Below are 24167 nucleotides of genomic sequence, written 5' to 3' on the forward strand. Positions count from 1 at the left end.
GTTGGTCTCATTATCAAAAATTATAAAACTCTTAACCACGGGTTGCCCTTTTTACTTTACTGTGTGTGTGTGTGTGTGTGTGTGTGTGTGTGTGTGTGTGTGTGCATATTGATTACTATAATGTTTACAGGCCAACCAGTAATTTCAAGATGTTCACAATTTGTTTTAAATGTAACTTAATAATTTAAACAACAATCATTCACACTTTTTAAGGGAGTTTGCCCCAAAAAAGAAGATTCTGTCATCATTTACTCACCCTCATGTCATGCATGTATGACTTTCTTTCTTTGAATCACTGGGAAACGTGAACAAATAAGCATCTGGACATATACATATACAAACACAATTTTAAAAAGTACCAGTCCTGCAAGTCCTATTTTAAGGGAAACGTTTATCAGATCTCTAGAAACCAGCCAAGAAAATATTTAATATTTAGAATGTTTTTAGTTAAATGAAACAATCACAGACATTTTGGTTTGTTAAATGTGTGTAAGAAAAATAATAAAATTGGGCCTTATTATTCACATTCCAACCAACAAACCAGTGGCTCTCAACCTTTTTTCTCCAAATCGATCCTGCAAGATCCCCTAAGATGACATTTCCTATACTGTACTTCTGCAGTAAAGAGAAGTGTTGTTTTTAAACCTTTTATATATATATATATAAACATTTGTTTCCTAGTGTTATTACTCTTCTACTGCATGTTATTTTTTAAACAAAATAAATTCAAGACAGATTTAAACCTTCAGAATTCTTTTTGCAAACAATATAACAATATTTTTGTAAATTGAAGCTATTATAATACAGCTATAGCTATCAATTATATCTTTTTAAAACAATATATAAGACAGATTAAAAGCAGACACTTTACAACTTAAAAGTACTCAAGTCAACCTGCCAAACTCCACAGGGAGACGCCAAAAGACCCCTAACCCGCCGCTTTGACCCGACTGCATACAGCTACTCTACGGATCCATTCAGAATTACTAAACACAGCAAAATTCAAAAGAAAAACGCATGTTTCTGAAGGAACCGCCGGACAATAACAACTATAACAATATTTCCTTAAATAATATATGTGATCATATTCTCAGGCAATTCACTGACATTAAATATATTTTGTCTTTGCCAAGTTTTTTTTAAATAAATATTTTGTATTTAACTGGCATATACATCAATTACATTTCTTTAAAATACCTTTCCACTTTTCTCATATGCTTCAGGTAACCACAGGCTTGCAGTGCACATACTGGTGCTAAACACATGTTTGCATGGCAAAAACTACAGTCTTCTGCATTGATTACTCATAAAATGTGGCTACAATTATTGGCAAATATAATCTATATAACATAAACAATATTGACTAAACTAACACACAAACAGTTGAACGGTACTTTTCAAAAATGTATGATATTGAGTGAGCATGGACACGGCAGGCTGGATAAAGTCACTGGAAACACAGATATATAGTTTTAAAGGGTTCACTAATGTATTCTTGCCACTGGATTAAACTAATGTAAAATATTGACAGCCGCAGTTTTTATTCAGATGGGACACTTTGATGCCGGAGTATCTGGACTGTTCCTTCTCTACATCTTGTTCACACACAGGCTTCCTCTGCTGTGTCCATCATTTCCTTCATTATCTTGTGTTATTTCTGATGTTCCTCCAGTGTTTTCCTTCTCACATCTCTCACTACTCCCTCCACACAGCTCTAGGTCACCAGTGTCTGTTCATCTTTCAAAACCGCACCTCCCTCATCGCTGATCTCAACATCTGTTCTTCCACCAGAAACTGTCTGTGTGCTCAGATCCAGCTCTGAGTGATGACTGTCCTTCACTGCATGTTGTTTCTTGTCCTCTGGCACAGGCATGTCACTGGTTATTTAGTCTGAATCAGAGTTATCTACGCCACAGTCTTGTTCAATCTTCATCTTGTTCATTCGTGTTGACTCATTTCCGGTGGATCATTTCCTCCTTCATGTCCACTATTACCTCTATCTTCTGGTTGAGTTTGCACTTCAGTTTCTCCTTCATTTTGCACAACCTTTGTATTATTATCAGTCAGTTTAAAGCTTTGGCCTTTATCAGTCATCTTTGATTTATTTGGCACTTCTTCATCTTGTCTGCTCAACCCATCGTCGAGCTGCTGCTGAGACACACTGTCTGAATCAGTTTGCTTGCCTTGTTTGTCTGCGTTAATGCAGCTTTGTTCCTCATGTATCTCTGGGTCAGGATTTTTTGCTTCTGTCATTTGTTCCTGTCCAGGACGTTTTCTTTCTTCTTCTTTGTCTTGTTCTGTGTAATTACTAGTGGTCGACCGTTATTGTTTTTTTGATGGCCGATGCCGATATCTTAGAGAGCAGGGTGGCCGATGGCCGATATAAAGCCGATATTTTTATATATATTTATTTTAATCAATATTTAATAAATTATAAATAAATTATAAAACAAATCTTTAAAATAAACATGCTTTTATACTTTAGATGGCAACTTCTTTTACTTCTATTACAGTATTTTTCACAAAGTAATTGTTTAGAAATATATGAATATGTGAATAAAAAGAAGGTAAACACTGTAACAGGGCACTCAGTAATCTGGTAATATTGTGTGCACTGGTAATCATATTTTTTCAAATAAAGACAAGGTAACGCTAATTTTATGCTGCGTTCCAGGCAACCTGTAACCCGTGTTTTTCCAACCTTAAACCCGTGAAAGTGCACTGGAACGGCAGTCGAACCCGTGACTTCCCACCCGTGAACTCGTACTAGATCGATGTACTCCCAGTTACGAGCTCTGACGTCACATAGCCCGCGAAACCATATAAAACAACAATGGCAGCCCCTATGGATGCAGTGTTTCTGCATGCGGTACACGATGAGAATACACTTTAGGACAATATAACGTTGCAGTCAAATTAATAATAATATAATAATAATGATAATAATACACACACGATTATGTATTACAATGTTATGTGTCTGAAACAATAAGTATGTCGTGAAAGTGTATTGCCGCATGGAAATGTTAAGGTGACGTAAACCTGAACTTGACAGGTAGTTTGGCGTGACTGGCCTGGAACGCTACAAAGTCGTGAGTCGTGGTTTGAAGTCGTGATTTACGTGCTCAAAAACCTGCCTGGAACGCAGCATTACATACAGCACACAGTGAAAACGATATGAATGTGACACAGTTGGCAACTGGATATATCACAGATATGAATATGACACAGTTGGCAACTGGTTATATATCAGCATATTTTAAAATGTGTAAAATGATTTAAAGTTTTTTGATCGCGTCTCCTGTGAAGCTGATCTTCTGTTCGCATTCACTCACTTCGCACGGACCGACCATCACTCGCAGACAGTAATGCACACTTCACAAGATATCACAGCTGGATTCGATTAAATCTGCAAGGTTTGTGAAATTAAATGCTTATTAGATATTCCGAGATTTGTTTAAATGACGTAGATGCACATTTGCTGAATGTTGAGGGCAAATGAGAAAGTATTTTAGCCTGATTGTTTGCCTTTTCGGTTACAAATAATATAAAAGCAAACGCTTTACTTTACTTACTTCACATACCATTTACTTACTTTGTTTACCAGTTCTGTCTAACAAAGTATTAGATATGACTGACAGAGATCGTAAATTAATGAAGACGGAGAATGTGAGTGAGCGCTGTTTGATCTGACATCATCTGAGGAGCTGCCGTTCTCTTCTGGCGCTGGTGTTCTCAGCGCCGCCCGTCAAAATAAAAGTCCGGAGCGCGTCAAAATAAAAGTCCCACTTCCAACACATCGGCTAATCAGAAAAACTTATCGGCCGATGCCGATATTTCAAAAATGCCAAATATCGGCCGATATATCGGTCGACCACTAGTAATTACTTCGGTCAGTTTGATTTGAAGACGAGTCGCTGCTGTTTATAGGTTTCTCCTCCAGGTTAGCTGATGAATCTATTACTAAATTGAACAAGACAAGAAACGTCATCCACTCATTCAAACACTTTGTTCAAATGACTAATAAATGACAATATCAATCTTCTGAATCTGAACTGGATGTGTAGAGAATAAGTGCACAGTTAAAGTCAGATCAGAAGAAAAGGCAGAAACTAACCCGCCGGAGAACTGAGAGCTTCATCGTCCAACAGCTGATCCACGGCGGGATGATCGCGAGCTTCTGCTGAAATAAGCAGAAAAACAGATCAGATCAGATGTTTATTTCAGAATCCAGTGATTTGTCTGCAAGGTTTTGTTTCTCCAGACAAACACATCATCTGCATTTTACCTGTGTCTGCTCTGTCTGTCCCGTCCTGGTTTTTCTCTTCACTTCTCTCTTCTTTCTCTCCTGGTCTCACGTAATCCTCACTATTAGCCGTATCTTTGGTCTTCTGATTTCTCATGCTCTCGTTCTGCTGCTCAACTGATTGTTCACCTTTGTCACTTTGGCTCTTCTTCTCGTTTTTGTGTTGTTGTTCTGCTTCACTTTCTGTATCCATTCTTTCTGTCCCAGCAGATTGTGGACTCACAGTCTCTATGATTTCAAAATTGAACAAAAATGTAATTAGTAATTGTGTGTCCTCCACTTAACGATAGGTTAATGCTTCTGATATTGAGGTCTGCTTTAAACCCTTCAGTGGAATACAAAAGGAGTATTTTTGAAATCTTCACACAACTCTTATTTATTCAACAGTTCATAGTGACCATTATCAAAACAGACAAAAACACAATCAAATCACCATGAAAGTACCATAAAATTAGTCCTTACATCCCATGTGTTATATTCCCAATCTCCTTAAGCCTTGTGTGACAAACAGACTGAAGATTAAATTGCTCCATTAAATATGACAGCTCTTGATGCAAGACGTCAGACAACCTGACATCTGGTGTAATTTGAGAGTTGTGGTGGGAAAACTTTCAGTGAATAACATTTAGGTCTGTATGTTATAAGCTATTACATAAATACTTATGGATAGGAACATAGTGCACAAGCTACATGAATGAAACTTTTATTATGCTTTCTAATGTAGTTTGTGGAGCTTGAAAAAATCTGCGTGAAAATGCTTGAAATTCACATTTTGTGTTCCACTGATATCCATCATATTGCAGACATGAGGATGAGAAAAAGATAAATTTCTTTTTTGAGTGATCTATCTTTTTAACAGGAAATGACTCAATAAATCGGGTGAACAAACTCTTAAAACTCCTTCTATATCAATTTAAATACATTACAAAAGTAATAAAAATGGTATTTTATATCCAGATGAGATGTTTATTTCAGAATCATGTTCTGTTTCTCCAGACAAACATATAATCAGTGTTTTACCTGTGTCTCGTCTGTCTTCCGTCTCTTCTTTCTCTCCTGGTGTGTGATTATCCTCACTGTGATCTTCAGTTTTCTGCTCTTCTCTCTCGTTCTGATGCTCAGGAAACTTCTCTACATCTCCGCTCTCCTGTTTCAGACATTTCTCTTTCTCCTCTTCTTCTCTCTGTTCTGTTTCATCAGGTTTGCTGTAAGTGTTTTCTTCTGCTTTAACTGCATTTTCGCTGTTCTTCTCATTTTTGTCTAGATCTCCTTCATTTCCATTTCCGGTGTCCTCTTGGTTTGGTTCTGACACTGCAGATTGTGGACTCTGTTTTAGATTTTGTGTTTGCACTTCTTCATCTCGTCTACTCAACTCATCGTCGTGTCCCAGCCGCTGAGACACACTGTTTATTATAGTGTCTGAATCAGTTTGTTTGCAGCTTTGTGTCTCTGGGTCAGGATTTTTTTCTTCTGTCATTTGTTCCTGTCCACATTCCTGTTCCTGTCCAGGACGTTTACTTTCTTCTTCTTTGTTTTGTTCTGTGTAATAATTACTTCGGTCAGTTTGATTTGAAGACGAGTCACTGCTGTTTATAGGTTTCTTCTCCAGGTTAGCTGGTGAATCTATTACTAAATTGAACAAGACAAGAAACGTCATCCACTCATTCAAACACTTTGTTCAAATGACTAATAAATGACAATATCAATCTTCTGAATCTGAACTGGATGTGTAGACAATAAGTGCACAGTTAAAGTCAGATCAGAAGAAAAGGCAGAAACTAACCCGCCGGAGAACTGAGAGCTTCATCGTCCAACAGCTGATCCACGGCGGGATGATCGCGAGCTTCCACTGAAATAAGCAGAAAAACAGATCAGATCAGATGTTTATTTCAGAGTCCAGTGATTTGTCTGCAAGGTTTTGTTTCTCCAGACAAACACATCATCTGCATTTTACCTGTGTCTGCTCTGTCTGTCCCGTCCTGGTTTTTCTCTTCACTTCTCTCTTCTTTCTCTCCTGGTCTCACGTAATCCTCACTATTAGCCGTATCTTTGGTCTTCTGATTTCTCATGCTCTCCATTCTTTCTGTCCCAGCAGATTGTGGACTCACAGTCTCTATGATTTCAAAATTGAACAAAAATGTAATTAGTAATTGTGTGTCTTCCACCTAACGATAGGTTAATGCTTCTGATATTGAGGTCTGCTTTAAACCTTTAGTTTTTAAGTGGAATATAAAAGGAGTATTTTTGAAATCTTCACACAACTCTTATTTATTCAACAGTTCATAGTGACCATTATCAAAACAGACAAAAACACAATCAAATCACCATGAAAGTACCATAAAAGTAGTCCATACATCTCATGTGTTATATTCCCAATCTCCTTAAGCCTTGTGTGACAAACAGACTGAAGATTAAATTGTTCCATTAAATACGACAGCTCTTGATGCAAGACGTCAGACAACCTGACATCTGGTGTAATTTGAGAGTTGTGGTGGGAAAACTTTCAGTGAATAACATTTAGGTCTGTATGTTATAAGCTATTACATGAATACTTATGGATAGGAACATAGTGCACAAGCTACATGAATGAAACTTTTATTATGCTTTCTAATGTAGTTTGTGGAGCTTGAAAAATCTGCGTGAAAATGCTTGAAATTCACATTTTGTGTTCCACTGATATCCATCATATTGCTGACATGAGGATGATCTATCTTTTTAACAGGAAATGACTCAATAAATCGGGTGAACAAACCCTTAAATCTCCTTCTATATCAATTTAAATACATTACAAAAGTAATAAAAATGGTATTTTATATCCAGATGAGATGTTTATTTCAGAATCATGTTCTGTTTCTCCAGACAAACATATAATCAGTGTTTTACCTGTGTCTCGTCTGTCTTTCGTCTCTTCTTTCTCTCCTGGTGTCTGATTATCCTCACTGTGATCTTCAGTTTTCTGCTCTTCTCTCTCGTTCTGATGCTCAGCAAACTCCTCTTCATCTCCGCTCTCCTGTTTCAGACTTTTCTCTTTTTTTGTTTCCTTCAAAAGTGTTTGTCCTTCATCAGTTTCACCTGAACTCTCTGCTCCATTGTCCTGATCCTGATTTTGAAGGGGAAGTCTGGTGTGACTAGGGAGTGTGGCTTCAGACGAACCTGAAACAAAGCATTCAAAGACATTAACAGCAGATTCAAGCCTCATTCATTCTCAGTGAGAGCTGAGAGTGAGTTTATAGTGTTATCCAGCAACACGAGCAACAGCTACCACTGTAAATATCATGTCGGCATGTCTACTGATGATAATAATACTAAATAGTAATTGTTACCTGGAATGACATCCGTCGTTGGGTCGTTTCTCAACAGGCTACCTAAATTAATAGAAAACATTATTGATTACATAAAATGATCTTTTATTATATAAAATGCTTATGCTCTATTAAATGTCTATACAAGTGAATTTATGGCAGTGCTTATAAATTACAAGAACTATCAAGTTCGCAAAGTCCTGCATATTTAGGAGCTCATCCAATCCTCAAATAGATAAGGCAGGACATTGTGTGCAAATTATAGGCAAATATCATTTAGTGAATCCCAAGCTTGAAGCTTTATATCTTTGACTTTGCCCCTTTGAAATCAATGGCTTAACTATCTCCCACAAACTTCAACTGAAGCCCTATAGGCTGTGATTCTGCACACAGAAATCACCATATGATTTAACTTACGTTCACATACATATTAAATGCATACGAATATTTAACAAATAGAGAGATTAATTATACATAGACAAAATACATTTCTGATGAGATTTTGAGGGAAGCCAGGCTTCCTGGACAGACCGTCATCAAGAAATTGCTAACTAGAGTAAAAATCTTAATAAAAGAACTAATATTTATATTTATATAAGACTATTTGAGATAAATGATGTTATTTTAACATGGATGTTTGGCTAAAGCATATTATGCAAAATTATATAACTTGCAAACTTTTGTTTTGTAGAAGAGCAACATTTGTATTGTTTTTCTTACAAGTCACACTAGATGTCAAATCATGTCATGTCAAATATTCAAAATTGAAGCACATCTCAAACCTTGAAAGCATAAGAGTTAAAAATCAAACATTTCCCAAGCTCTGTGCAAACCCTGATCTTACCATGTTCTGGGTCTGGTGTTTTCTTGCCAGACTGCCTTGCTGCTCATCCATGTACAAGACAAAAACAAATGTGTTAATCTTTGTAATATAATCTTTGTGAGACATGGGTGTCAAATTAAGATGTATTTTGAGAGTAAATTGTTATACTTTTTCATGGCACTTACACTTTTCTCTACGTCTGTATAAGAATATTCCCAGTAGAATAAGCAGAATGATGATGAGAAGTATTGGTACTATTATTAAGACTGGAACAAGTACAGCAGCCCCTGCTCTGCCTGCACACAAAAGACACAGTGTAAACGTAAAGCATCTGCATCAGAGTCTCAAGGCATCTACAACAGTAGTGTTGAGTGATTGGCTGTTGAACCTGTGTGGCAGTCTCTCAGAGTAAACTCTGTGCTCTTGCTGTTAACTTGATTCTTCACAGTGCAGGTATAGACCGAGTCACGGTTTTCCTCCTGTTCTTCAACGAGAAGCTCTGGTCCCGATTGAGCCTTTATATTCGGTCCTCTCCATTCATAGCTCAGCTGAGTTCGGGATTCCACCGAACACAACAGTTTTTTAACATTCAAAGTCTCATCCAGTTCACAGGTCACCTGAGGCTCTGGCAGAACATCTAAGACCCAAAAGCAGAGGCATTAGTGATAATCAGTGGATATTTGCTCATTTTGAGATTTCTAATCAATAACTAAAACTGTTTTAGTTAATAATCAAGGTTATTGATTATGTAAGGGTTAATGCCCGACGAGGTGTCCATTATCAGGTTTTAATGGACGACGGCGAGGCGTGAACCGTCCGACGCGCAGCGGAGGTCCATTAAAACCTGATAATGGACACCTCGTCGGGCATTAACCCGCTTATACCATGGTTACTTACGAAAGAAAGAAATATTTAATCAATTAATAATACTTTAATGTGTTTTAGAGTAAAAATCGTGAGGGTTTTTATATATTAAGTCGAGCGCACTATTTAATATCTCCCGTATACAGGCGTTGCCAAGCAACGTGGCCACAGCGACCCGACCGCAGCAGTTGATCAGTGAGTTTGAGCCAGCGCAATCATTTAGAACTGTCATCAGGCAAATTGACGGGACGCCTTTCCTAGGTGTCCATTATCACTTTTTAACGGACACCCTGCAGCCAATCAGAATCGAGTATTCACCCAGACCATGGTATAATAATCAATAATATTGTTAATGTCACTTTCTCTGTTTTAAATATTTTTGTATACATTTGGCAGACGCTTTTATCCAAAGCGACTTACATTGCATTTCAAGGTACACATTTACATTCTTATCAGTTCTTGCTTTTCCTGGGAATCAAACCCATGACCTTGGCGTTACAAGCGCCAATGCTCTACTGTTTGAGCTACAATGACCATAACAGAGTCAAACTAACACCGCAAGTGTTCATTTCTTCGTTCAACAAAGAAGAAACTGATTGTAACTTCAACTCCATTGACTTACTGAGCCATCAAGACTTTCTCCTGAGGCTGCAACCGGACGCTCATTCAACAGCGAAGCCATTGCATGTATCCTACATTTATCTAACGACACAGAGGTTTAGTATGAGCGGTAGACCTCTTGTTGACACGGTGCTTTGAAGTAAGAAGCTGATGGTTCCTTCAGATGGTTAAATGACTCTTTTGATCGCTTCATTCCCCCGGGTTCTGTACCCGGTTTCATTCAATCTTACGTTTTTCATTTCCCATGTATGTGTGATTGTGTGTATGTGTTTGTTTAGATTAGTAATATGTTTTTGATTTAGGTAAATAAAACTTTTGTGCACATTCATGTGAGTTTTGATTCTAGTCTCTGCTTTTAAATCAACATTTAACAATGCAATCACAGCTACATGCTATACAGCGTTATTTTTCTGTGGCCATGAAAAATATCCTTTCTGAGAGTTGATAGACGAACAATACTGAGTGTTCGCTGGACGAACAGATGAATTGATTGTAATTTTAATTAATTCAATATTAATAATTAATTATAAGGAGTTATGATTAAATATACATATTTCCCTTTTAACAAAATTTGCTACAACTGATATACATTAGTCTAAAATATTGAATTTCACCAAGCAGAAGAGCCTTGTAGTTTGACACTACAGACGGTAAGGTAAGAGAGAGATAGATAGATAGATAGATAGATAGATAGATAGATAGATAGATAGATAGATAGATAGATAGATAGATAGATAGATAGATAGATAGATAGATTACCCAGAACTGTCACGGTATGACTGGAGGTCTGAACTTTCCCATTGATCACAATTTCAGACTTATATTGTCCACTGTCTTGGCTGGTTAGTTTTCTTATTGTGAGCTGTCCTGTTTCGAAATCAAGCACTAAACGTCGAATAAACGAGCCGTACTCCACCACCTCACTCCCGTCATAAAACAGAACCATGTTCTCATTGTGTTTCCACACTATTTCTGTAGGCTTTCCACGGATGCTTGGAGTAAGTGTGATGTCTTTTCCAGTTTCTTCATAGTCATCACAGGAAACAAAATCTATAGGAGATGAAAGAGACACTATTAGTGAAGGTTCTTTGTTTCAATGGGTGAATCTCACAAAAATAAGCCTGGGTCATATTTGACACTAAAATCAAAAGACAAATACAGGACATAATATTCTGCTATCAGACAATTAAGCATATTTTATTATTTGCACTGTACCATATTTAAAAAATGTAATAAATGTTTAAATGCACCAACAGTTTTAGATAGATAGATAGATAGATAGATAGATAGATAGATAGATAGATAGAGTGTACACAGAAATTTGTCTTGCAAGCTCCAACAATTACAAGCTCCAACAATTACAACACAACAACCTAAAAAAGCTAAATACATAGAAGCACCAGTAAAAACATAAATAGATACTTAATTAATATGATGGGGGCCCTGCCCTGCAAGAGTGGCCTTCAATAGCCATAAATATATAGATGAAAGTGAAAGTTGGTGGGAACTATCACTTCATATTCCCCCAACATTCTCATTGCCATAATGTGTCTACGTGTTTCGATATTTAATGACAGATTGTCATTACTGCAATACAGTAATCTTTACTATATAACAGTAAATATACTGTAATACATTTGTATATGTTAAATAAACAATTAAAACAATAGATACTTAAATAATAAATAATACAATTATGCACATAAACTATATGAAAGTCTAGAGCCCGAGATTTCATTTATGCAAAATACAATGACTTTATTCCTTTGATTTTGATATGAAATATGACCTTGTTCTGGGTGTTTCATTAAATCAAGTTACCAGCCTGCAAGTTGTTGGCCAAAAAAAAAAACATACTATTGTTGACAAACAACAAATCCCATTTTGGTACAAATCTCTAGCCTAATCTTATCAAATAAAGGTTTTGTGTTTCAGTTCAAGATCACAGAACAGCTTCAGTCCAAAGTTCAGTGAAAGTCCTGCATTCAAAGAGAGATTCACCAAAGTTTAGGCAACACGACTTTTAATCTTTTTAGTCTGGCTTCAACTATTCCTTAAATGCTATAAAACACTTCATAACCCGTTCCAGAACTCTTTAAACAGTGACTTATTAAAGAAGCATTTATTTCCGCGAATGTTTCGACCTGCCCAGAGGTTTCGGTTTCCCGCACAGGTCACTGCACCTGGATCACAGGGGAATAGTCTGTTTTACTTCATCTCCATGTTTAAAAAGCTGTGGACTTACCTCGAGCAAAACAGAGACATGTAATGAAGACCAAACTCTTAGATACTGCCATCTTCCCTCAGGTCTCGAGAGTTTCTTTTTAACCCCGCGCGCGCCTGTGCGGGGATAATTAATGGAGACTGCATAAATCTCGACAGCTAACGCTAAAAAAACAAAACAAATAAACCATTAAAAAGTCGCCACACCGTTTTGAAGCAGCGAGTAAAGGAAGAATGAAAAGGAAACTCCGCTTTAAAGTATCGAGTGTCCTCCTGAAACTGAGGGCGGAGACTGAAGGTGTAAACGCACCTTTATAAGTGACGCAAGAAGCAAACACAACCGGTTATATAACAGCTAATGGTCTCTTTCATGATGATTTTCTCACTAAAAGCGATCACAAAACATAGCACCAATGCTATATTTTCTTAATGTAATTATTTGTTAACAAACACATATTCATTACTTCAATGAGCTCATTGTTTCTGCATTAAATTATTACATTGTTTAAATTAATACATTTTTAGCTAACTGTGATTTTGTATATACATCAAGGTTATTATAGTTTTGCATGTTTAAATTTGTTTTTATTTTAATATCATTTTCAAATTTCCTATAAATTTCAGTTTAGTTTTAGGTCGTTTCATTAATGGTTTTGTTAGTTTTAGTTTAGTTTTTATTTTGTGAACACATTTTTTTTTAGTTTTTATATATTTAGTTTCAGTTTTAGTTTTAGTAATTATAGTTTAGCAGAGTTAACAGAACACTTCCAGTTAAAGACATTTAATTTCAGCAAAGTTTAATGTTTGCAGTTTACATTTAGGGTGAATTGCCCTAATGTTGGACATTTTTTGCACTTCAGACTTCTGTGACATATTGCGATGTGTAACCAAAACATTACATCCACACCCAATACCATTTTAAAAAACCCAGGATGTGTCCTAATCAAATCAAAAGAGAAAATTCAGATAACCCATTCATAAGATAAATTATAGACATATTAGTGCTCTTATTGCAAGTCGTCTGAGAAAATCTGCAGCTTCCTAATGTGGGACAGAACGTGTCCCCAATGTGGGACACTGAAAAATCTATGATAAAATCTCTTTTATTTTAGATTCACTGGTGAGTAGATAGGGACATTCCATGCCCTGGCCAACAGTCTCAGCTGAGGGACCCCACCATCCTCAACAATACTCCTCTATGGCTCTTTTCATCCTGTCCTGCCTCCACTGATTAAGTTTCTTTCTCTTATCCTTTCCCTGTTTCTGTCCCTCTTTCTGCATCTGACCCTGTCTTTCTCACCTTTGCCATTGTGATCTGAAATACATTTCATTGAATTAATCAGATGCATAAAATAAAGTGGAATTGCTTTATTGGTTTTGTACTGCATTTTTAAATTCAGAGCTATTTTTCATTTTAAGTCAACTATACCTTTTACACATACATGGCACATACATGACACACACACACACACACAGAGAGAGAGAGAGAGACACACACACACACACACACATATGTAGGCATGCACACGCACACATACACACAAAAAAAGAGCCTTCAAACCGCCCTTCAAGAATAAAAAAATCACATTACTGTAAAAATCTGCATTAACAGTATTGTAATATTGCATTACAAGACTAAAACCATGTAAATAACCATGTTTGTCCCACAAACCATGACCCACCACACATTTTTTGACTCACTGAAGTACTGTCCCACATTAGGCTAATCATGCTGTCCCAGATTTGGAAACCACATTTCCTAATGTGGGACACTAAGAAATTTGATAAAAATATAAAATATATAGTTTATACACACAAAGTTAGACTATTTTTTGATGGACAAACATTTCATAAGCATATTAGGCTAAAAAGTAGCAGGATTGCATTGTTTAAAATGTATTTAACTCCTTAATATCAAATTTGTTAAAACTCTATGTCAATGGCCTTCGGATGGTCTTCACACAAGGTGCCTCCTGTTTGATGATTGCTCCACTCTCAAATATGATTGGACATTTGATAGGTCATGTGATTTTGATCACATGACACCACAGCTTTGTCTAACCCATAGTTTCACTGTCATTCATGTATTTATGGGGGACCTACAAACAGACCTTAGGTGTCCCACATTAGGCAGTGTCCCACATTAGGGCAATTCACCCTAACTCTTGTGAAAACCTCTTGATAATAAAAATAAAATAATTGTTTGAGGATGAACAAAGAACCAAACAAATGCAACTAAAAAGTAAAAATTATATAATAATATTAAAAATGAAATCTTGTTAAACGTGGTGTAGCCTATAAGAAAAAGAAAATGATATGCGTATGATTATTCTTTAAGGTTATTTCAATGATTAATCCTTTCAAACATTATTCTTGTATTGATGCATTTATGCTTTTTGTGTATTGCATCGTTTAAAACCATATACTCATAGTTATACACATATTCAAATGTTCTCTTCAGACCAGACATTTAGCCTACTTCTACTCTGACAAATATACGTCTGTTTCTGGGCTCTAGACATGCTATTTGTTGTTTCCGTTTTCTGCTCAGTGTGGTATCATGTGTGGCATAGGCCTATCTTGTTTAGGCTAGTTTCACATGAGATGGTGATCTTATACCTGGAATTAAGGTACAGCTGTATTTGCATGAGGTGGAAATACTTATTTGGGCCTTTCTGCTTCTTAGGGCTGGTTCACACAGAAAGACACGGGAACAGTGGGGAAAAACAGTGGGTCTCGATACGCGTCTTTTAAAAGTTGAACTTATTTTAACTTGAGTGCCGCATTTTTAGAGCGTCGTGTCATGCACGTGATGCTGCAGAAGACGCGAGACTCGAGCGCAACAGTCATACACTGAAAAATAAAGTAGCGCAGTGGAATGGAAAAAAGTGAATTTCCGGTTAGGCTACAGGATGACAGCTTATTAATTACGAAAAAGATGATTTATTTCTGCTAATTATTATTTTGTTTCAGTTAGTTTTTCAGTAACTGTTGTTAGTTTCATTTAGTTTTAATTTTTCATAAATGTTGAAATTTCTATTTTATTTCAGTTTACGAAAATGTTTTTTGACCAATAGTTTTAGTCTTAGTTTCAGTTTTCGTTTATGAAAATAACCTTGATATACATTTCTGAAATGCATAACTAATGGCTCGTTTCCACTGAGCGGTACGGTACGGTACAGAACGGTAGGCTACGCATTTATTTGCGTTTCCACTATCAAAAGTTGTGAATGGTACCAAAATGCCGAACCGTACCGTACCACTTTTTAGGTACCCTTCCATAGAGACAGAGCGCATTTAGGCCACGCCCACACCCAGGGGGAAAACAATCCAACCGTCCCCATTGACTTTGCATTGCGAGAGGCTGCCTCCTTGTCATTTCTTGCTTCTAACAAAAGACAGAAAAATGCCTAAAAGCTGCTGTGTGACAAGGTGTACAGAAAACAAGCTAAAAAACCCAGAAATAAGTTTTTATTAGCTCTCAACCCCAAAAAACGAGTGTTTAGGACATAAAAGTGGATACAGGCAGTTGAGACAGAGCGTCACGTGTCTCATTACACTGAGAACTAACGTACGTCCACTGGAGGAAACCGTAATCGGCTACACAGGATAGTTTATCTTACAGAAATATAATATATAAAACTGACATTTGGATATTTGACTCACCAGTGACCAAATGTTTAACTTACTGCACACGTAGTGTATTTTTAGTGCCTACTGAGTGTCAGGATCCCACAATTTACCCATTCATTCCAGCCTGTATCCACTTCCCAGTCAGCAAATTACCTTTGGCAAAGATGTGGGCCAGATAAACAGCTGAGCTGTGGCCCAGATTAGTTTGTGTTTGCCGGCCCAGATATGGCCCACATCTCCTTTGCCAGAACTGAACCAAAGGACTGCCATAACTCCACCAAGCATGAGCCAAATACTACAATTTCATGTGGCCCATATGTGAGCCTGGTGTGCAACTTTAGTATGTTTGAGTTCTGTTAAACTCTAACGGCCCTTATGTGGCCCACATGCAGCTGACAGTATTTAAAGTCTTATTAACTCACAGGTAAATTAAACACTCAACAACAAATGCACTCAAAACTATTTATTTTGACAAGCATTTAAATAATTACAGCTAAAGTGTTGTACTTAATTACAGTAGTATTCAGTTGAAAACATTTCATAAAAAATAATTAATTAATTACAAAAATATTAAATAATTAAATAATTACAGCAAGAGTTGAATAATAATTACAGTAGTATTCAGTTGAAAACATTTAAGAATACATAGAATTACAGCTATTCAGTTGTACTTATTTGAAGTAGAATTCAGTTGAAAACATTGAAGAATACAAATTAATAATATAAATAGCATTCAAAGTTAATTTTTTACACCAAAGTTCAAAACACTCGATCAAAGCGTGTATTAATGTTATGTTCATTTAGTCTAATGAGAGTAATACAAATAAATCACAGTAACTTGGTAAAGAGAACTTTGAGAAATTGAGAAAGTTAAAGCAAACTTGAAAGGTAAAGAGTTGAGAAGTGTGTTGATGTGCAGAGAAGTCTCCAATGAGGGTCGGCGATGTGTTGACCTTTTCCAGTAAGGGGATTCTGCCTGACTGCACCTGCAATAAAGAAGAATTTAAATAATGTTAGCAGCAATACAACCCGGAAGCTAGAGCTGCAGGAGAATGAAGAAAAAAATCATTAATGTAAATATCCTTTAATATATTAATTGCAATTATTAACAAATTAAACACCTCTGAATTACCACTGTATGAAAGTTTTTTTCCAGTAAATTTTCAAAAGGAATTGCAAATTGTATTTTTCAATATGTCGGCCAGAATTATACCATAATTCCTTATGACAAATTATTAAGATTTTTAGAATACTTTTGCACCAACCGGTTAAAATTTACAGCACTGCATGTATTCTGCTCTTTTTTTTTTTAAAGACATGCACACTCTAATGTAAAAACACACCAACACAGATAGCATTAATGTCATGTTTTAGTCCAAAGACAGAGTCTACAAAAAGAAGTGTTTTTACTAACACAAAATAAACTCAAGATAATCCGCAATGATGCGAGACAATTTGGAAGCAGAAACACACAAACAATAATGGGCCAAGTACTGAATGCAAGGAGGATCATAAAGGGTTAGTTCACCCAAAAATGAAAATTCTGTCTGTAATTACCCTCAAGTTTTTCCAACTTCTGTGTTGTATGTCAGAGCGTAGACTCACTATTGGCCGACGCTGGTCATGTGTGGGATGCTGGCCAATCGTGAGCCTACGTTCTGACGTACAACACAGAAGCGCTGCGCTGTTACACTACGTGAACTCACTTAGAGGAAAATGAAGAGTTGAAAAAAGTCGTTATTTTTGCTTGTTTTGCGCACAAAAAGTATTCTCGACACTTGATAAACTTAAGATTGAGCCACTGTATTCTTGGACTATTTGAACAATGTCTTTACTAACTTTCTGGGCTGGCAAGTTTCAATAATAATTTCAATAATAATAATAGTCACTTAAGTGAGCCACGGATGTGATCAGGTAATGACAAAAAAAGAGGGAAAACCAGAATAGCTAACCCCATCCCCTGTAATTATTATTAAATAATAATTATAAATACTGTAAATAATTTTTATTTATTTATAATGCATTCATAATAACAACAACATTACAATAATATTTCGATTGCTTCTGATAAACAATAATACACTTCATCCTTACGCATCGCTTTCTGTGAGGACTTTTACATGCTTTTCCCAAATAACTGAAGTGACGTCAACGTCCGAGTTAGCAGTAGCATTCGCCGTCAGGCAAGTGTTATTTAAATAAACTCCTGATGTACTTGTGCCTCGTTTTTTGAGTACAGAACCTATTTGTACTACTGTAGAAGTTTGGTACCATTCTGGGCATTATTAGTGGGGTAATTTATGAGATAAACCTGGAGCCGTTAGCGCCTGCACTAAGTAATACGGCAAGAATTTGTGACTATTACTATTACTGAGATAACAGAAATAAAAATACAATGTTCTGTAAAGCAGTTTTGAAAAGTTGTGTATTGTGCAAAGTGCTATAGAAATAAAAGGGACTTCTAAAAAAGGTCTCACCAATGGCAACTTCCTTTACGACTGACAATCTTCCCATTGACTTCTCTCCAATTCATAACGTGCCGCAGCAGTTGTAAAAGTGCCTTTCAGCACTCTCCACACTGTGTTATCCAGGTCAAAGCCACCAACCAGACCTAGATAGGTAATCTGATAGGAAAAAAAAAATTGGGTAAGTGGTTGAAATATGCATTTAAATAGACCACCCTATAAACTATTACTTACTCCATCTGAAACCATATTTTCTAGGTTTTTAATATGGAAATTATTGTCATTGCCCCACTCATACCACACATTAGGGCTGGGCGGTATGACAGTATACCATAGCATGGTATATATAATCTCTATCGTTAGAAATTAGAGTAATTATAAAAATTTCCTGCCTCTTCCAAGCTTTATAATGGCAGTGAATGGCCGTTCAATTAATTGATAGTTAACAGAAATACAGCAATTCATTGTTTGTTCATGTAAGTTCACAGTGCATAGGCCTACTAAAGTTAACAAGTACAATTTTTTATTTGAATGTGTTAGTAAATGTTGAAAGTAACATTAACACATATTAATATATGCTGTAGAAGTACAGTTCATTATTAGTTCATGTTAACAAGTTATTTTAATCAGATATTGTATCGAAAGACGTTACAACTTTAAAGGTATAGTGGAGGATCTTTCCGAATTTTAGATAAGACCCGCCCTCTCCACTTTTTGAATAAGTTTGATTGATTCACCAGAATGATTGACAATTAGGAGGACCAATAGTATAGGTGATCCACCCGGAAGTAAAAAATCCTCCGCTATACCTTTAATTTTAAAGAGGGAAAAGTCATGAGAAAAAGTCTTGGTTGAATAATATCATTTCAGAGTTAGATACATACAAAGATAAAAAGATACAAACAATAATGCACACGTATTAATGTGTTTACTCTTGGCATTTTTATATTATTATGATTAGTTGAATGATTGTCAACACAAATTAGGATTTAGGTTTCTTGACAAACAGTAACACCGACATTGGACCACGTCGCCTTAATTCACAAATAGGCTACTACACAATGACAAACTATACTATTTTATTTTATATGTGTACGACAGTGAGCTGTTGATTTATAAACAAAAACATCTTAATTTAAAACGGCAAACCAGCGAACTGCTATAGCCTAAGTTAACAGTTAAGTTACATTAAACTTTATTGTAAGTTATAGCAGTAAACTGAGGAAAATATTAGCTAGTTCAACCCCTTCCTCGATGAAACGAATAACTAAACGCATAATAAGATGCAATATTGACACATAATGCTGCATATTTCATTTATATGACTTTAAAATGCCAAAACATCACTTACCTGAATGTACACAGTCGTGAGGAAAGCAGAGTAAATGGTGTCAGCTGGCCAGCGTCGCAGTCAAATTTGCGCCGTAGTCTCTCCACCAATAGGAGGGGAGATGCAGAGCAACCTGAGGTGATTTCAGGATTCCTGTGTTTTTCCACGTATAACCCAAATGTTTACCACAAGTCGGTGTTTCTCACTGTGTGCCATAGCTCAGCCACATATGGTTCGTTGTTATCTGGGCCATATACCTCAAAATCAGTTGTGAACCAAGAGAGCATTTCCCGCAGATTTTAAAGTTATGGCAAAACAAATATGGCTACAATTTGGCCCATATCTGTTCAGCCATGCCACATCTAGGCCATATGTGCCAGATAATACCCACATGTGGCCCAAACGTAATTGCTATCTGGGTTTTATGTCCTCAAACGCTCGTTTTTTGGGGTCGACAGCTTATGAAAACTTATTTCTGGGTTTTTTAGCTTGTTTGCTGTACACCTTGTCACATAGCAGCTTTTAGGCATTTTTCTCTCTTTTGTTAGAAGCAAGAAATGACAAGGAGGCAGCCTCTCGCAGTGCAAAGTCAATGGAGACGGTTGGTTTGTTTTCCCCCTTGGTGGGCGTGGTCTTCAGATTATGACGCGTTGCGCTCTGTCTCTATAGGCCTTTTTCACGGAAGTTAGAACGCACATCCGGTTCAGCGTTTGTTGTGTAAAACGACTTCCGGTCGAAACAACAATGGCTGAAGCAACATCGTGGTGTCGCTGTAGCATCCCTCATTGCACAAATAATCCGCTGAACCGGATGTGCATTCTAACTTCCGTGAAAAAGGCCTATTGGGGTACCTAGCACAGTGGTACGGTACTAAAAGGTGGAGCTAGACTCACTGCAGGACGTTGATTGGTTGACAGAGAATCGTCACTTGCGCGTGCTACAAGGGGAATTCAATTCAATTCAATTCAAATTTATTTGTATAGCGCTTTTCACAATACATATTGTTTCAAAGCAGCTTTACAGAAAGTGCATTTCAGAAATGTACATAGAGAAATACAGTTAGTTAATCATGTATTGATTTAGGGCATAAACATATCGCCAGCGTCGAGTCGTCTCTTCACAGGCGCCGAGTCGTCTCTGCACGGGAATGACAACATAAGAAGCGCCATTTTTTAATATACAGTTTAATATAATACTACTTTTACTGTGTCACGAAATGTAATTTTAAGAGTTCTTCAGGCGAGAATGTAGTTGTTTAAAGCTCAAATCTGTGGTTTATTTATAAAGATGATATTTTTTTCCCCCGGTTGTGATCCATGCGATCAGCGGGCGCTCGGCGCTCATGTTTCCCGGCTGGATGAGCCTTTCCTCGGCTATTTCTTCTGACGTTCGCCGCTGACGGTAGTGGTTAAACATGAGATATAATTCGTCTTGTGTAGACCTAACGGGCGATCTTTGGTCTCTTGAATATATAATTCGTTCCCTGTCAATCGTTTTGGCTGAGGGCTAAGTTTAGTTTCATATTATAGGCTATTTGTATTTAACTTTACTGTTGTAATGTTAGACTAGAGCGCTGCATTTGGATATTTGACTGAATTGTTTGCTTTATTCTTATTGTATAGCTTCTTGTACCTTTTACTTAAACTTTTATATTGGCTATTATTGATAAAACTGAAATTTTACAAAAAGAAATATGGTTTCTTGTAATTTTTTATTACAAGATTATCACTGATGTTTATTGCAACATTTGTACAAATCCATATATTGCCTGGAATATGTTTACATTTTTTTTATTTAAACGAAAAGAGGTAAGGTTAGGGTTGTTTTAAATTTCGTTTTGTTATAAATAGAATAACGTATAACGTGCAGTGAATAATCTATATGCGTTGCGCATGAACCACATTTGTGTCCCTATAATGTTTAATTTATTTAAATGAAAACGAAAAGAGGCAGAGTGGTGTTTTATAACATATTTCGTTTTATTGTTGCTTAAAATGTACATACAGAGTAACAGAGATAACCGGAGTAGCAGAGCGAGCTGAGTGACGCTTTTAAGAACGCGCTGTACCATTTGCATGTAGGAGTCGCACATGGCAAGTACAAACTTTGCGTACTTGATATTGAGAAAAGCCTAATGTCGGCGCTTGTATTCTTGTGACAAACATGTCGAGGAGCAAGAACAAGATCTGCTGTATGTCATCCATTGTAGTTTACTATGTTCTTCTTCGCGCGAAAATGACGTCGATCGAAACACCACGCCTATCAAGTAAGGGTACTGTTGGCAGTGGGAACGCTAGCCAGATCATGGTTAACAGACCCGAACCGTACCGTACTGTCCCGTACCGTACTGCTCAGTGGAAACGAGCCATAAGACAGTCACTTCTGATAACAGAACACTCTAGATTGTAATGTGGACTCATGCACTTTCTGTAAAGCTGCTTTGAAATGATGTGTATTGCCCCAACTGAGCCTGAGCTCTCCGACTGAGCCTGGGCCCTCCGACTGAGCCTGGGCCCTCCGACTGAGCCTGGGCTCTCCGACTGAGCCTGGGGTCTCCGACTGAGCCTGGGGTCTGCGACTGAGCCTGGGGTCTGCGACTGAGCCTGGGCCCTCCTACTGAGCCTGGGGTCTGCGACTGAGCCTGGGCTCTCCGACTGAGCCTGGGGTCTCCGACTGAGCCTGGGTTCTCCGACTGAGCCTGGGTTCTCCAACTGAGCCTGGAGTTAGAGACCTGCGCGGGACACAATTTTCAGTCCCGCTCCCGCAAAGATTTGTCATTTTTAGTCCCGCTCCCGCCCGCATCTGTGATATTATGTCCCGCTCCCGCCCGCAAATGCCCGCAAGACGGCAGGCAGGATGTATGTTCACTTTCTCTCTCATGAAAGGTCTTGGAAAAAAAAATGCGATTTGTGTCCGTTGTATGTTAACACCTTTTGGCATTTATCGCAGCAGGCAAAAGGTAGTTGATTCCCTTCTCCATCATGCACAACCGAAAAAGACTGCCAAATGTCTGATTTGAGGTTTCGTGATTTTTTTTGTAGTAAATGTGCCTTTCTTTAGAGAAGTGCTTACATCTGAAGCACTAGAGGTGCTCTTTTCCTCGTCCATGCTGTCTATTTTGAACTTGAAGCTTTCGAATTCGAACACGGAGCAGCGGGAAGGAATTGTCTCTAAACAAGTGTGCATGAGATTAGGCCCCAGCCTACCCCAAACGACAACATCCACAAGTTTAGGCTGCTTAAAACGTTTTTATTGCTGCCAAACAGAATCTCCCTCACAACTACAAATTATGTACGCTACTTTAATCAGTTATATATTTTACTTTACACTCATATTTAATTTGCGGGAGTGCAGCGTATCATCCCCCCCGCCCGCACCCACAAGTGCACCTTCATCATCCCGCCCGCTCCCGCAATGACTTTTCAAAATTTGTCCCGCGCCGCACTGTTTTGCGTCGGGTCCCACGGGAGTGCAGACCTCTACCTGGAGTCTCCGACTGAGCCTGGGCTCTCCGACTGAGCCTGGGGTCTCCGACTGAACCTGGTCTCTCTGACTGAGCCTGGTCTCTCCGACTGAGCCTGGGGTCTCCGACTGAGCCTGGGGTCTCCGACTGAGCCTGTGGTCTCCGGCTGAGCCTGGGGTCTGCGACTGAGCCTGGGTTCTCCGACTGAGCCTGGGTTCTCAGACTGAGCCTGGTGTCTCCAACTGAGCCTGAGGTCTCCGACTGAGCCTGTGGTCTCTGGCTGAGCCTGGGGTCTGCGACTGAGCCTGGGTTCTCCGACTGAGCCTGGGGTCTCCTGGGTTCTCCGACTGAGCCTGGTGTCTCCAACTGAGCCTGGGGTCTCCGACTGAGCCTGGGGTCTCCAACTGAGCCTGGGTTCTCCGACTGAGCCTGGGGTCTCCGACTGAGCCTGGGTTCTCCGACTGAGCCTGGGGTCTCCGACTGAGCCTGGGTTCTCCGACTGAGCCTGGGGTCTCCCACTGAGCCTGGGTTCTCCGACTGAGCCTGGGGTCTCCAACTGAGCCTGGTCATTTTAAACTTGATGTGCGTGGCTTTCGGTGTCAGCCGTCTCTAGTTATAATTTATCTGTGCAAAAACAGTTTGTTGTGCTGCTGGATGTTGTAAACGGGTATTTGTTTTCCAAGTATTTTAATTTATTAAGGTACTAATCAACACACTATTTTTTTGGGCAATTGTTTTATCATATTACTGCACTTTAAGTGTGTCACACATTGAAGTCTTGCACATACAGTCGGTACACAGAAAATCGTATCTTTCCAAGAAACTGAATTTAAAACTGAAACTGACTCTGGTACAGCAGGGGAACTGTCTCTCCTTCACATCTCCTCCAGACGGCAGCATTGCACTGCACGACATGCTCAGATGACAAATTCATTTGAGAGAAATAACCTGGACAGAAATTGCAAAGTAAAAGTCATTTTCAAAGACTTTTTAAATAAAGAGATTGAAATGATTGTGATCAAGTGCAAAACAAATACATGAATCATGAATAAATTAAGTGCTTTAAACCAACCTTTATTGCACATTAATTGCATTCATATTAATTGTTTTTACAAATACATTAAATTCACTCTCTCT

At 37.8% G+C, this 24167-nt stretch overlaps 1 protein-coding gene across 2 annotated transcripts; it reads right to left on the bottom strand.

The window, feature by feature from the left end:
• Window positions 1-433: 433 nt before the first annotated feature.
• On the bottom strand, window positions 434-12459 carry LOC311088296 (uncharacterized protein). 2 transcript variants are annotated; one of them, XM_084122195.1, is made up of 14 exons: window positions 12162-12459; window positions 10676-10966; window positions 8820-9068; window positions 8617-8727; window positions 8453-8491; window positions 7630-7671; window positions 7190-7459; window positions 6261-6419; window positions 6090-6155; window positions 5327-5935; window positions 4289-4534; window positions 4118-4183; window positions 3879-3963; window positions 434-2308 (listed from the first exon to the last, which is right to left on the bottom strand). In XM_084122195.1, exons 1-14 carry the CDS (start codon window positions 12211-12213, stop codon window positions 1939-1941), a joined length of 2655 nt encoding a protein of 884 aa, XP_083978321.1. In that variant the 5' UTR covers window positions 12214-12459; the 3' UTR covers window positions 434-1938. The 2 variants fall into 2 exon arrangements, with proteins under 2 accessions (XP_083978321.1, XP_083978322.1); XM_084122196.1 differs by lacking the exon at window positions 434-2308 and having other exon boundaries at window positions 3731-3963; window positions 4118-4180.
• Window positions 12460-24167: the final 11708 nt, after the last annotated feature.

The sequence above is a fragment of the Abramis brama genome (assembly GCF_963993115.1).
Source record: "Abramis brama genome assembly, chromosome: 8".
Taxonomy (NCBI): domain Eukaryota; kingdom Metazoa; phylum Chordata; class Actinopteri; order Cypriniformes; family Leuciscidae; genus Abramis; species Abramis brama.

What these genes read in the sequence shown, in the direction of transcription:
- LOC311088296 (XM_084122195.1), bottom strand. Translation starts at nt 12,213, where the DNA reads ATGGCAGTATCTAAGAGTTTGGTCTTCATTACATGTCTCTGTTTTGCT. An exon ending in AACACCAGACCCAGAACATG is followed by an intron (nt 7,672 to 8,452) that starts GTAAGATCAGGG and finishes CTATTAATTTAG; the next exon opens with GTAGCCTGTTGAGAAACGAC. An exon ending in AGCTCTCAGTTCTCCGGCGG is followed by an intron (nt 3,964 to 4,117) that starts GTTAGTTTCTGC and finishes TGTTCAATTTAG; the next exon opens with TAATAGATTCATCAGCTAAC.